Source organism: Triticum urartu, chromosome 3A (assembly GCF_056163025.1).
Source record: "Triticum urartu cultivar PI428250 chromosome 3A, HENAU_Tu73, whole genome shotgun sequence".
NCBI classification, from domain to species: domain Eukaryota; kingdom Viridiplantae; phylum Streptophyta; class Magnoliopsida; order Poales; family Poaceae; genus Triticum; species Triticum urartu.
Window position 1 is genome coordinate 642,281,512 of NC_141875.1, and position 11,385 is coordinate 642,292,896.

At 54.2% G+C, this 11,385-nt stretch overlaps 1 protein-coding gene across 3 annotated transcripts; it reads left to right on the forward strand.

Annotated features, from left to right (window-relative positions):
- Positions 1-972: 972 nt before the first annotated feature.
- Positions 973-4,116, forward strand: LOC125545769 (uncharacterized). 3 transcript variants are annotated; one of them, XM_048709803.2, is made up of 8 exons: positions 977-2,239; positions 2,333-2,545; positions 2,648-2,713; positions 2,799-2,867; positions 2,958-3,032; positions 3,142-3,378; positions 3,463-3,553; positions 3,656-4,116. In XM_048709803.2, the coding sequence occupies exons 1-8, from the start codon at positions 1,604-1,606 to the stop codon at positions 3,691-3,693; spliced, it is 1,425 nt and encodes a 474-aa protein (XP_048565760.2). In that variant the 5' UTR covers positions 977-1,603; the 3' UTR covers positions 3,694-4,116. The 3 variants fall into 3 exon arrangements, with proteins under 3 accessions (XP_087369895.1, XP_087369896.1, XP_048565760.2); XM_087513770.1 differs by having other exon boundaries at positions 975-2,545; XM_087513769.1 differs by having other exon boundaries at positions 973-2,545; positions 3,463-4,116.
- The last annotated feature ends 7,269 nt before the right edge of the window (positions 4,117-11,385 follow it).

The window sequence follows — 11,385 nt, forward strand, 5'->3', positions numbered from 1 at the left end:
ACCCGCGTACGCCCACACACCTCTCGACGTGGCCGCCGCGGCCCCGACGATGTGCCGGCGAAGAAAGAGGCGCGCTGCACGTTGTGCTCGTCCCTTAGCCATGTGTCCTAGAGCACGAAGTCGGGGGCGTATCTATCATCGTGGAAGAGGTCGTCGGGAAGGAGGAGGCGGCGGCGCTCGATCTCCTCGCACGCGCACGGCTGCTCGTCGAGACCGACGGGATCGGGACCCGGTTGGCGGAGAGGTGCCAGTTGTTGGGGAGGTGGACATTGCTCCACGGGACCGGCGTCCTCGTCTCCCAATAATGCCGGCATACATCCGCGTTGATATACTGCCGGTTGCGCTCGCCGCCGGCCCTAGGGCCGATGGTGAATGGGGCAAGCGCGGGGCCCCGACGCGGTGGCGATGCGGCCTCCTCTTTCACGGAGCCGCGACGACGTCCCGGGGAGGAGCCGGTCTCACGGTCATACTTCCCCTTGCAGCCGTGGTTCCATAGCCCCATGGCTGCGAGGCGGCTGGCCGGCGAGTTGAGGACAGGGAGAGGCTAGGGTTTGGAGTGGGGCGTGTCGGGTTTTGAGGAGGCAGCGTGCTGGAATGGGGAGTGTGGATGACGACCGGTTCACGGCCTCCCCATTTAAGAAGGACGGCGACCGTTTGCATGGGCGGATGACAGGTGGGGCCGGCCGCACGTGCGCATTGATGTTGGCGGGTGGGAGGTAGATAGCCGCCTGCCACGCGGCCCCGATGCAGACGAGCATCGTGTTTGTTTACTGTGCGCCGTGACCCAAACCCAGCGTATGTTTATGCTCGAAATGGGTCGGCTTGGACACAAAACAAACTAAATGGGCTCAGGCCGTCGCGCGTTGGGCCATCTGATTTATCCTTTTTACCCCAAACGAATCGGGACGGGTGGTGCGGTGGAGTTGGCCTCACCAAATGCAACGCACCCTTTTATTACCCCCGCGGTGAGCTGACCTCTCTCCGTCCGGTGCTTGTGTCTCCAGCCGGCTTCTTCCTCCCCTCCTTGTTTCATGGCGGGGAAGGGTGGGGCGATGATGCCCATAGCCCGTCCAATTTGACCCATGCCGTCCTGGACCTATATCATACGCACACGCGCGCTCTCTACCGCTCCCACCACGCTCTCCCGCAACCTCGGCTCGTCCCGTCTTCTGCTTTTTGCTCGCCTGCGGTGGGAGGGAGCTTTTCGCTTTGGTTTAGGTGCTTCTTTCCCACTCACCACTTTCCCCCCTCTCTCCTCCGCCCTGCGTGCGGTGTCACGCACACCAAAAGCTCCTGCCTTTGCCTTATCTCAGCACCGGCACCACCCTGCCCCCGCCCCTAGTGGGATTTGGTGGGAGCTGCTCTGCTCACTCCAGCTACTTGCCTCCCTCGCGCGCTTCTTTGCTCCGCTGGTGTCACTCTCGCCTCGTCACCGCACCTCACCTCGCCGCACCGCACCGCACGCACGCGCGCGCGCGCGGCGCTCTTCCCTTCTCCTCTCTTCCCGGTGGGCTCGGAATTCGGACGATTTCTTGGTTGCGTCTGCTTGGGGCGCGGCGAGCGGCGGATCTTTTGCGGAATTCCGGCGGGGAAAGGGCGGGGGATGAACTGCGGGCAGCCGGACCAGCTGCCGCCGGCCACGGCGGGCTTCCTCAACCTCAACTGGGACAGCTCCATGGACGCCTCCCATCCGATGGCCTCCTCGCCGGCCTCCAACTCCGCGGCGGCCACCGAGGGGCTCGCGCTCCACGGGATCTCGCCGCGGCCGCAGCCGCACTACGGCGCCGGCGGCACGCCGCTCGGCTCGCCCACCAAGCTCAACCTCTCCATGATGGGCCAGTACCGCCACCACCACCACCACAGCCCCTACCCGCCGCCGCCGCCGCAGGTGGGCGGCGCCGGCCTGCCCACCCTGGAGAACCTCATGCCCATGGGCTCCCTCGACCAGTTCCTCGCCGACCCGGGCTTCGCCGAGCGCGCCGCCAGGCTCTCCGGGTTCGGCCCCGCGCAGTTCGGCCTCCCGGACGACGGCCCCGTGGGCGCGCTCAAGGAGCTGGAGCTCGGGAGCGCCCGGGACGACTCGTCGGTGTCCGATCCGGCGTCGGCCGGCGCCGGGATGGCGCTCAAGGGCGCCTCCGACGGCAATGCGAGGAAGCGGAAGGCCGGCGGCGGCGGCAGCAAGGGGAAGGGCAAGGACGCCTCCGTGTCCACCACCTCCGCCAAGGATCTCCTCGCCAAGGTACGCAAGACACATACAGAATTCTGCTCTGTTCTCGAAGGAGCGAGAGGTCGATCTCACCCTGCGAGCACCGCCGTCGCCGTGGCCCTGCAGGAGGACTCGGCGTCGAAGCGCTGCAGGTCCATGTCCATGGAGGAGGCGGAGGAGAATTCCGGCAAGGGGAAGGCCGCGCAGAGCAGCAGCGAGAACGGCGGGAGGAGGCAGGGCAAGGACGGCGCGTCCAAGCTCCCCGAGCCGCCCAAGGACTTCATCCACGTCCGGGCGCGGCGCGGCGAGGCCACGGACAGCCATAGCCTGGCCGAGAGGGTACGTACAATTCTCGGCCTCTCCCTCCCTTGCATTGTGTCAGATCATTTTCACGGCGGAGTAGAATTTCTCATGCCCTGCTTCGTCTTGTGCTGTGCTCAGGTGAGAAGAGAGAAGATCAGCCAGCGGATGAAGCTGCTGCAGGACCTGGTGCCCGGCTGCAACAAGGTACCTGCTCATCATTTCGCAATCGTTGCGATGTGCCTCGGTGTGCCCCCGGATTTGAGACCTGGAGAAATGTTGCCCGTTTCAGGTGGTGGGCAAGGCCGTGATGCTGGACGAGATCATCAACTACGTGCAGTCGCTGCAACGGCAAGTCGAGGTACACGCACGCCCCCATTGCCAACCAAAAACAGATCATGAATTGCCATCTGAAACACTTGTTGCCATTCGTGTCAACTTCTGCCTGCAGTTTCTGTCGATGAAGCTGGCGACGGTGAACCCGCAGCTGGACTTCAACAGCCTGCCCAGCCTCCTTGCCAAAGATGTGAGGACCAAGCATCTACTCCATATGCATGCATACATGCGCGCTCCCGTTGCCACATCCGGCTCAGCTCACTCACTCGTGTGCCGATTTTGGGTTGTGATGATGGCAGATGCAGCAGCAGTCGTGTGGGCAGCTGCAGCAGGGCTCGTCGCATTTCCCGCTGGACGCGTCGGGCGCGCCGCTCCCCTACATGGGGGGCCAGGGGAGCAGCGACCCTCTCGGCTGCGGCATGTCCGACGGCGGCGGCATGGGCGACGACCACGGCGCCATGCACCCGCTCGACCAGGCCTTCTGCCGCCCCATGGGCTCCCAGCAGCAGCACTTCCTCAGCGACGCCGCCTCTCAGGTAACACTTTTTTCTTGAAAAATTCATGTCGCAGCTTTGTTTTTGTAGATGCTGAACAATCTGTGATTGTAAACGTGTGTGCAGGTTGGGGCCTTCTGGCAGGATCTGCAGAGCGTGGTTCAGATGGACATGGGGCAGAGCCAGGAGATCGCCACCTCCTCCAACAGCTACGACGGTGAGTGCAAATCCAGTTTCAATTTCAGCCTGAATTCTGAAGATCGACATCACTTTCAACCAAAGATCCGGATGCTGAATTTTGTTCGGTCCTGCCGATCAGGCTCGTTGCAGACGGTCCACATGAAAATGGAGCTTTGACATGATGATCGCCGGGGAGAAAGCTTGATCCGACTACCACCGACCGCCCTCGACGACCCCCGCTGTACATAGGGAGAAGCAAAGGCAGGCAGGCAGTCAGTCAAGCTTGCCATTGAACCATCCATGGAAGCGCTCTGAGATTCAACCTAACAGTGTTGGGCCCTTCTGGTGTAATGATTCTTTTGAACAAGAAAGGGACCCGGCCGTGCAACAGTAGCTTAGGCTAGCTCAGCGTATCATCATCATCATCATCATCTCCTTTCTTGTGCTAAGCTGCTAGCATGGCTTGCGCATGAATCCATCCTCGGCCACCCTTCGTGCCCATTCCCCCTCAAATGAGAGGGGATCGCATTGGAGATGTGTAATAGTATCATTTGTACTGCCATTATTATATATAATATATATATATTTCTAGCCTATAAATACCATTATTAAGAAGATCCTGCATACCAACCATCAGTATGCTAATCTAATATAAACACGCTGGTTTCGCTAATGAAATCGGAGCCCCTTGGAGAAGGCCAGGAGCCGGGATTGTGGCGGCTTCTTTGGAGCCAGGGCAGGCAAAGAGAGGGTGTGAGAGAGGACATGGACAGAAGGAACAAGCAAGTTGCTGAATGGGGCTGGGATTTGGGATTTGTGGGCGCCTTTCTAGCTGTTGGAATTGGACGGATGAGCAGCCGGACCCGGCGACGGGGACTGCACCGGCTCTGCCCGGCTGGGACACACACACACGCACACGCAGACGGTGGCTGTGCCGTGCCGTGCTGGGTGCTGATGAGGACGGCCTGTAGCTGCCCCATGATTACGAGTAAGTAAAGACGGCGGACTGGACTGATTCTACGCGCGTACTTGCAGTACATCAGACACGCCATTCACTGCGGATTGCCCTGCTCCTGTTCATCTGCGGCTCGCGCCAGTCAGTTAAAATGAGAGAGAGAGAGAGAGAGAGAGAGAGAGAGAGAGAGAGATCATCGGATCACCGCATTTACAACGCGGATCAGATGAGATCGGCACTGTCTCAGCCGACGACGACGACTGAAATGCTCTTCGTTTTGATAAAGCCGACGACGGACACGCAAGTGTTCTCTTTGTTGTTAACAAACATACATGCATCGCGGTCGATCGATCCATCTCGGCGTCGGTGCGTCCAAATCATCCAGGCTGTGTGCGATCGCGCATGCAGCTCGGCCGAGAGACGGGATCTGCCCGTCCCGGGCCGGAGGGGACGGACGGGCGCTCCTTGTCAAACCACACTGTCTGCGCGCGCTGTAGGCTGTAGGCTCCGAGAGAATCATGGCTAATCGGGGCGCCGGATCTCGGAGGCGATCGCAGCAGCAGTGATCGCTGCTCGCTAATTAATCCGAGCACTGCCGCCGCGACGTAATGCAGGCGTACATGACACTCCACGTCCAAATTACGCTTGATCATCACTACGTACCAAATAGCAATGCGGCAGGGGCCGTGGTAGTACAATATATACAGTGTGATGCCTGCTCCTGCTACGCATCATCTCGCAGGTTTAGGCCTCTTTTGGTTCATAGGATAGGATTATCATAGGAATAGGAATTTTGTAGGAAATGAGATGGCATGTATCTTAAATCCTATGAGTAGGAATAGGAAACGAGATGTCATTTGGTTGACATTAAAGGAATTTTTCCTATGAAATGTGAAGGATAGGAACCAATCCTATGTAGGAATAGGAATCTATTCCTATGAACCAAAGGGCTCTAAAGGAAAAAATCCTATAAGAATCCTATCCTCTAAACTTCCTATGAAATTCCTCCAAACCAAAGGAGGCCTTAGCAGGGTCACCATGACGGCTCCGACTCGTACCCGGAAGCCCTTTTTTTAATACTCGATCTGTTCCAAATTACTTGTCGTGGTTTTAGTTCAAATTTGAACTGAAGAACGAAGGGAGTATATAGCAAGTTAAGTGTACTTCATTATGTATCGACCATTATATGGGCGATCAGATTTGGTGCTGCGTGCGCGTGTTGCTCGTGCGCTATTACCTTAATCATTCTTCGTCCGTCCTGTTCTTTTCCGTTTGCAAGGGACGTGCATGCCGGATTGGAGGAAGAGTGGGCTGAAATAATGTCGTGTTAGCTTGGAGGCAAAGGCTCGGAGGGCGTCACATTCGGAGAAAAGTTGTGGATTAGAGAGGAGGGACGACGGCCACGGCAGCAAGGTCACACGTTTCGCTAGCATGGGCTGTTCGTTTCTATGTGTGGTTTCCAAGGACGACCATGCGTTACGTGGCTAGCCATGTCCGTTCAGACAGCCAGCCGATGATAACCTATCCCTGTGGGTATGGCTATACCTTTGCCTGTTGACATCACATCTTTTCATAGTAGTCTTTGAGGCACTTGTGCAATCATCTTTTCTCAAAACGGAATTTCGCCTTCCTTTATAATAAAAAAGACACAAACGGTTGAACCAATACATAACGATGAGAAAACCATCGTATAAGTAGGTCCGAATGAAAAATAAAGAAGCACCGGGCGAGTGGCACAAGTGCCACTAACCGACGCCAAACATGAAAAGCAGTAGAGGCCACCCCTAACACACTACAATCAAGACAACTGAAGAGGACCAGAGCCGTGCTGCCAAGAGAAACCACCGTGCCACGAGGACCCGAACACACCGAGCCATCTCTGGAGAGGGCTCACTCAACATCGAGACAACCCCTCGCCCCGAGACGTGGAGCGCCGCTCCTGCCAAGAGATAACAAGGACCGAGAACGGAGACCACAAGGACACCTCTACAGAATAGGCGATCATCGGAACCACCCCTCGCCAAAGGCAAGGATGCACTACGCCAATGAGAGGGCAAACCTAACGCCATAAGCCATATGCAACCGAGAGGAACCGAGGGTCTACAACGACGGCCTCAAGAGGGTGATGACACCAGGTGTCATCGTCGTCGAGTCGGAGAGATGGACTAGGATTTTCACTTCGGACCCTTGGCACCTTGAGGGGACCCATAGCAATGTCCCCTAAAGGGAAGCGACATCCATAAGTGTCGTCGTTGCTGGTGCCGGAGCACAGAACTTTCGCTCAGACCCACACAAGTATTACCTGCGGACTCAAGTTACCGATCCAACCCATGAGGGGGAGCCGTGGCCTTTCGCGCTAGGCCTCCAGATCCAGACAGGGGATCGCCATTGCCGAAGCCACGACGACACCAGGGCCACCTGCCACCCCTCCCCTTGCTATTCATATAGCCAAGAGAAGGTGCCACCACCGCTGCCACGGTGCCCACCAGAGAGCCACCCGTGTAGCCTCACCCATCCAGGGTCGCCGCCTCATGTTGTTTTTGAAAGTTTAGAAGTGACCTTTTTGAATTTAACATTGGGGCTCGATTAAAGATGCCCTTAGTAACAAAACCAAGAGAGAAAAAACAAATAAAAGGTCAAAGTCACATTTATTTAGGCTGAGCACCCTCCCCCTCTGCTTACTACTTTCCTTACCCGCGCCATCTTGTGTACACGGTTAAGGACGGCAACCCCTTGTTCTCTATTCTCTTTATCTATGAAATGATACGTAATCGTTGCATATTCGTGAAAAAAAACTTTCTTTATCAATGTCAAATCTTGATGCTCTGTGCGTGTTTCACCTCTTCGCCATTTGTGGCTAGGTTGAGCGAGTCAAATCATGTGTCGTCGTAGAAAGTAATGATGGGTGTGGTTGCTGACCCATTAGATTGGCGTTGCAGGTCCAAAGACGTTTTATCGTCCAGCTTCGATCCTTTTATCGGCCATCTTCAATCCTTTTATCGGCCATCTTCAATCTTGTTCTACGAGTAGATCTCAAAAAAAAAATTCTTGTTCTACGAGTAGATCTCAAAAAAAATAATCTTGTTCTACGAGTAGATCTCAAAAAAAAAAATCTTGTTCTACGAGTCTGACAGGTGAGGGAAGCGGATTTTCCTAACTCGTTGCGCGCGCAACGTATATCTGAGCCACCCATCCATCCTTGATGTCAAATCAACAATGCAGCTGGTCCCATGCATGCATGTCAACAGCAATAGGCCCTATGCTAAAAATCTGACACGAGGTACAGAAGCCATCGGTGGGCTACCTCATCATATTTGCTAGCAAAATTAATATGTCACCATAGCTTCTAAATAAACTGTGCAAATTTGAATTTGTTTATGTATTTGAGTTTCTCACGGCTAGCTCTACGAAACAAGTCTAATATCGATATATTTCCAAAAAAGTTTCATAAACTTTTCATCAAAGTTCAGACAAGTTGTTTATAAAGTTCTTCGGTCCCAAATACATTTTCTAGGAAAGTTCTTTAATATTTCTAACAAAGTGCAGAAAACCTATTTATAAAGTTCTCCAGCTCCTGGTCCTGTTTATTTATCACTTGCAAATGAAAATGAAAGTTCTTCACTATGCCCAGCAAAGTTCCTCACTAAAAACACAGATAATCTTCTAAAAAACCATAGTTCAATTCCAGTTAAAAAAATGTGTAACAAAATTATCCAAACCTTATCTTGTTCTGAAGATCTTAGTGTCGGGAGTTCAAATATATATAAAGTTTTAAAAACAAATTTTGATTAAACTGTCAAAAGACAACTAAAAGTAACAAAGTTTTTGAAGAGAGAAAAGACAACCTAGCCATGCATGTGTACTGTAGCCATGCATGTGTCAGTCTTTGGGAAAGAAAAGAGAGGCAGAGAGGCATGGACATGCAAAAGGCCACGATCCATGCGGTTGAACAGCGGCTGTGATTCGGGTTGCGCGCACAACCAGTTAGAGAACGCCTTATTCGACAGGTGAGGTATCTGAATACTAATGAGAATATACCTCTACATGGTATATTCTCAGAAAACTTTGTCAATGTCGAAACTCGGAATATTTGGTCATCCATATGCGCTGCGTGATTCTTCAGTACGCGTGCACATTGAACCCTGCGTTCGTATAATGAACAATGATCAAAACTGAACCAACCAGTACAAAAGTCACTTTGTGCATTTAAATACCGAACCGAAAAACCATACCGAAAATAAACCGATCCGAACCATTTGAACTTTGGCTTTTTATGGTATATACCTAATCGAATAAACCAAAGTAAAAAATAATTTTATATTTCTTGTGATGAACAACCATACAAGTTGTCATTTTTCTTATACATGAGTCAAATTCACTACTAAGAACATAATTTTTTCTTGTAACATAGTCATTTTTTGCTCTTTCTAAAATGCTAAGCAGTAAGCACGTCCATAACCATCAACAGATGAATCAATGCATGCATATAGCAATGCCCTACACTTATATATATAGTTATATACCATTTGTGTAAAACAGTAGTATGTGTTTTGAGTCATAAATTTGCAAATTATTACTACGTCATTTTCAAAGTCGCGTCAACTTTGGTTATCGTGGTATATATTGTAACCATACCGAAATAATTTGGTATATACTGAAACCGAACCGTACTTTAGTTTCATACCATATTTACCAAAATATTAATACCGTACAAACCAAAAACATATAAACCAAACCATGTAAACCGAATAAAGCGAACGCACAGAGTGCAGTACAAGAGAAGAGAAGGATGATTGTCTGCTCAATCAAAGCCATTTTTTGGTGTACCTCAAACACATGATTAGCTGGTACTGCACTGCACCAGATGAGCATCGACCGATCATGCGTTGCGTTGCGTTGGGCCCATCCGGAAGGGAAGGCGACCTCCATTAATCCCCTCCCCGGCCGCTGCTGCTGCTGCTCCACCATACCAACCCGACGCCGCCGCCGCCGATGGCCCCGTTCGTGGCTGGCGTGATGCCGATCCCCCTCCTAACAAGCAATGCGGTGTCTCATCTCTCCGTAAGCAAGCGTGGCGGAGGCGATCCGCGCGCACGTCCCCGTCGTCGGAAGGCAATTCACCATTAGGTTTTACTACTACAGTTTATTACCGCTGCTGCTGCCGCTCTACGCGTGGTGCGGCGGCGCAGGGGAGGTCGACAGGTGGCCATGCATGGCCCGGGCCGGATCGGGAGCCTTGGCGGGGTGGGGGCGGCGGGGAGCCAGGGCTGCCGCTGCGTTCAGGGACGGGGGGGAGGGGGAGGGCCAGCCGCTTCTCCTGTGCCGATCGGCGGACTGTCCCTCCCCAGCGGCGGTCTGCCTGCGCCCGTTCGCTGCTGCGGCGACGTCTCTGCCCGTCGTACGTACGTGGACCAGATACGGCGTGGTGCGCGCAGCTTGCGCCTGTCTCCGTGCGTCTGCGGATTGCAGCTTACGCAGATTCCGCGGCGCTGCCAGTGATGCCGGCCGGCCGGCCGGCCCCTGGTGACAGTGATCATGATGATGTCGCCGATGGCCGGCCCCCGGCCGAGAGCGACGTACGGCGCCGCGGTCCTCGCGTCGCGTGGTACCCCCGCGCCGTGCCTACCTGGCGGCTGGTCCCCGTCCGTGCATGCATGCATCCATCGCTCGGTGTCATCTCCGGATACGACTCCGGGTCGAGACACACGCGCGGGCGCGCTCCCGTCGCCGTCGGCCTCGCCGCCTCGATCGCCGGCCGGCCGGCCACCGCTGCCTGCCCGATCCCGTCGGCGAGGCAGGCCCCGGCTCGTGGGACTCGCTCGGGCAGGGCGCGCGCCGGACGCCGGTACGGTCATGGCCGATGACAACTGTTGGCAACAGGGCGTGGGTGCGTGCATGATATGATGCGTCGCCTCGGCCGGTCTCGGGCCGCGTGACGGACCGACCGACCGACCGATCGCGCCATGCATGGATGGATGGATGAAGGGATATGGCGGTGATTTGAGATTTGAGATGTCGATCACGTATGTGCCGTGTGGGCCGTGGTGGATAGATAGATCATGCAAGTGATAACGTAGTACTCCGGTACGTGATTGGTGCCGTCGCTTCCATGATCGATCGGGGCTCGTCCAGATATGCAGTACGTGGTACGTACCGCCGGGTCTCTCTCTCACTCTCTCACGTGGTCTGCCGCTTGCTACTGCCTCCTCTCCTGCTGCTGCTGCTGAGTGACCTGACCGGGTAGACTGGCACTGGCAGCCGGCCGGGTAACGGACGAACCCATCGTCGTCATGTACAACATGTACAGAGGCATATGCTACAGGAGTTCCACGGAGATGCTGCCAGAGCCTCACGTGCGTGCGCCTGCCCTGCATGTATACGCACGCCTTTTTCCTGTAAGCTGATTAGCCGATATACCAGTGTAAAAATAAACAGGCGCCTCGGACCATGCCCCAAGGGGTGCAACAGGCTTGAAACTGATCCATACAATATGGAGGTAAATCGCAAAATGAAGAATGGAGGCAGATCTTATGGTGTTTGCTTCTGCAATTTTCGATGATTGCTGGCATATGGCTTGCGATTTGGTCGTGTGCTGTTTGAGCACGCGCCTCGTGAAACAAACAGTGTAGCGCATGAATTACCAAAAAGTGCTGCTACACCCTTCGATCAGTATTTCTTGTTTTAGATTTATCTAGATGCGCACGAGTAGTACAGACCCTAGTTTCGTTTGGATTGATGACGAGAAGGCACCTATTCCTTCCATCTCTAATGGTGGACGGAAGCTAGAAAGCATTTGGAAACAGAGGAACGCGAGAGTGTTCGGATCGTGCCAAATCAAAAATGAACGGGAGACTGTGGACTTGATCTTCGACGACTTGGGCTATGGCAGGAGCATTTGGAGGACGACCTATATC

What these genes read in the sequence shown, in the direction of transcription:
- LOC125545769 (XM_087513769.1), top strand. Translation starts at nt 1,604, where the DNA reads ATGAACTGCGGGCAGCCGGACCAGCTGCCGCCGGCCACGGCGGGCTTC. An exon ending in GCCATAGCCTGGCCGAGAGG is followed by an intron (nt 2,546 to 2,647) that starts GTACGTACAATT and finishes TGCTGTGCTCAG; the next exon opens with GTGAGAAGAGAGAAGATCAG. An exon ending in TGGTGCCCGGCTGCAACAAG is followed by an intron (nt 2,714 to 2,798) that starts GTACCTGCTCAT and finishes TGCCCGTTTCAG; the next exon opens with GTGGTGGGCAAGGCCGTGAT.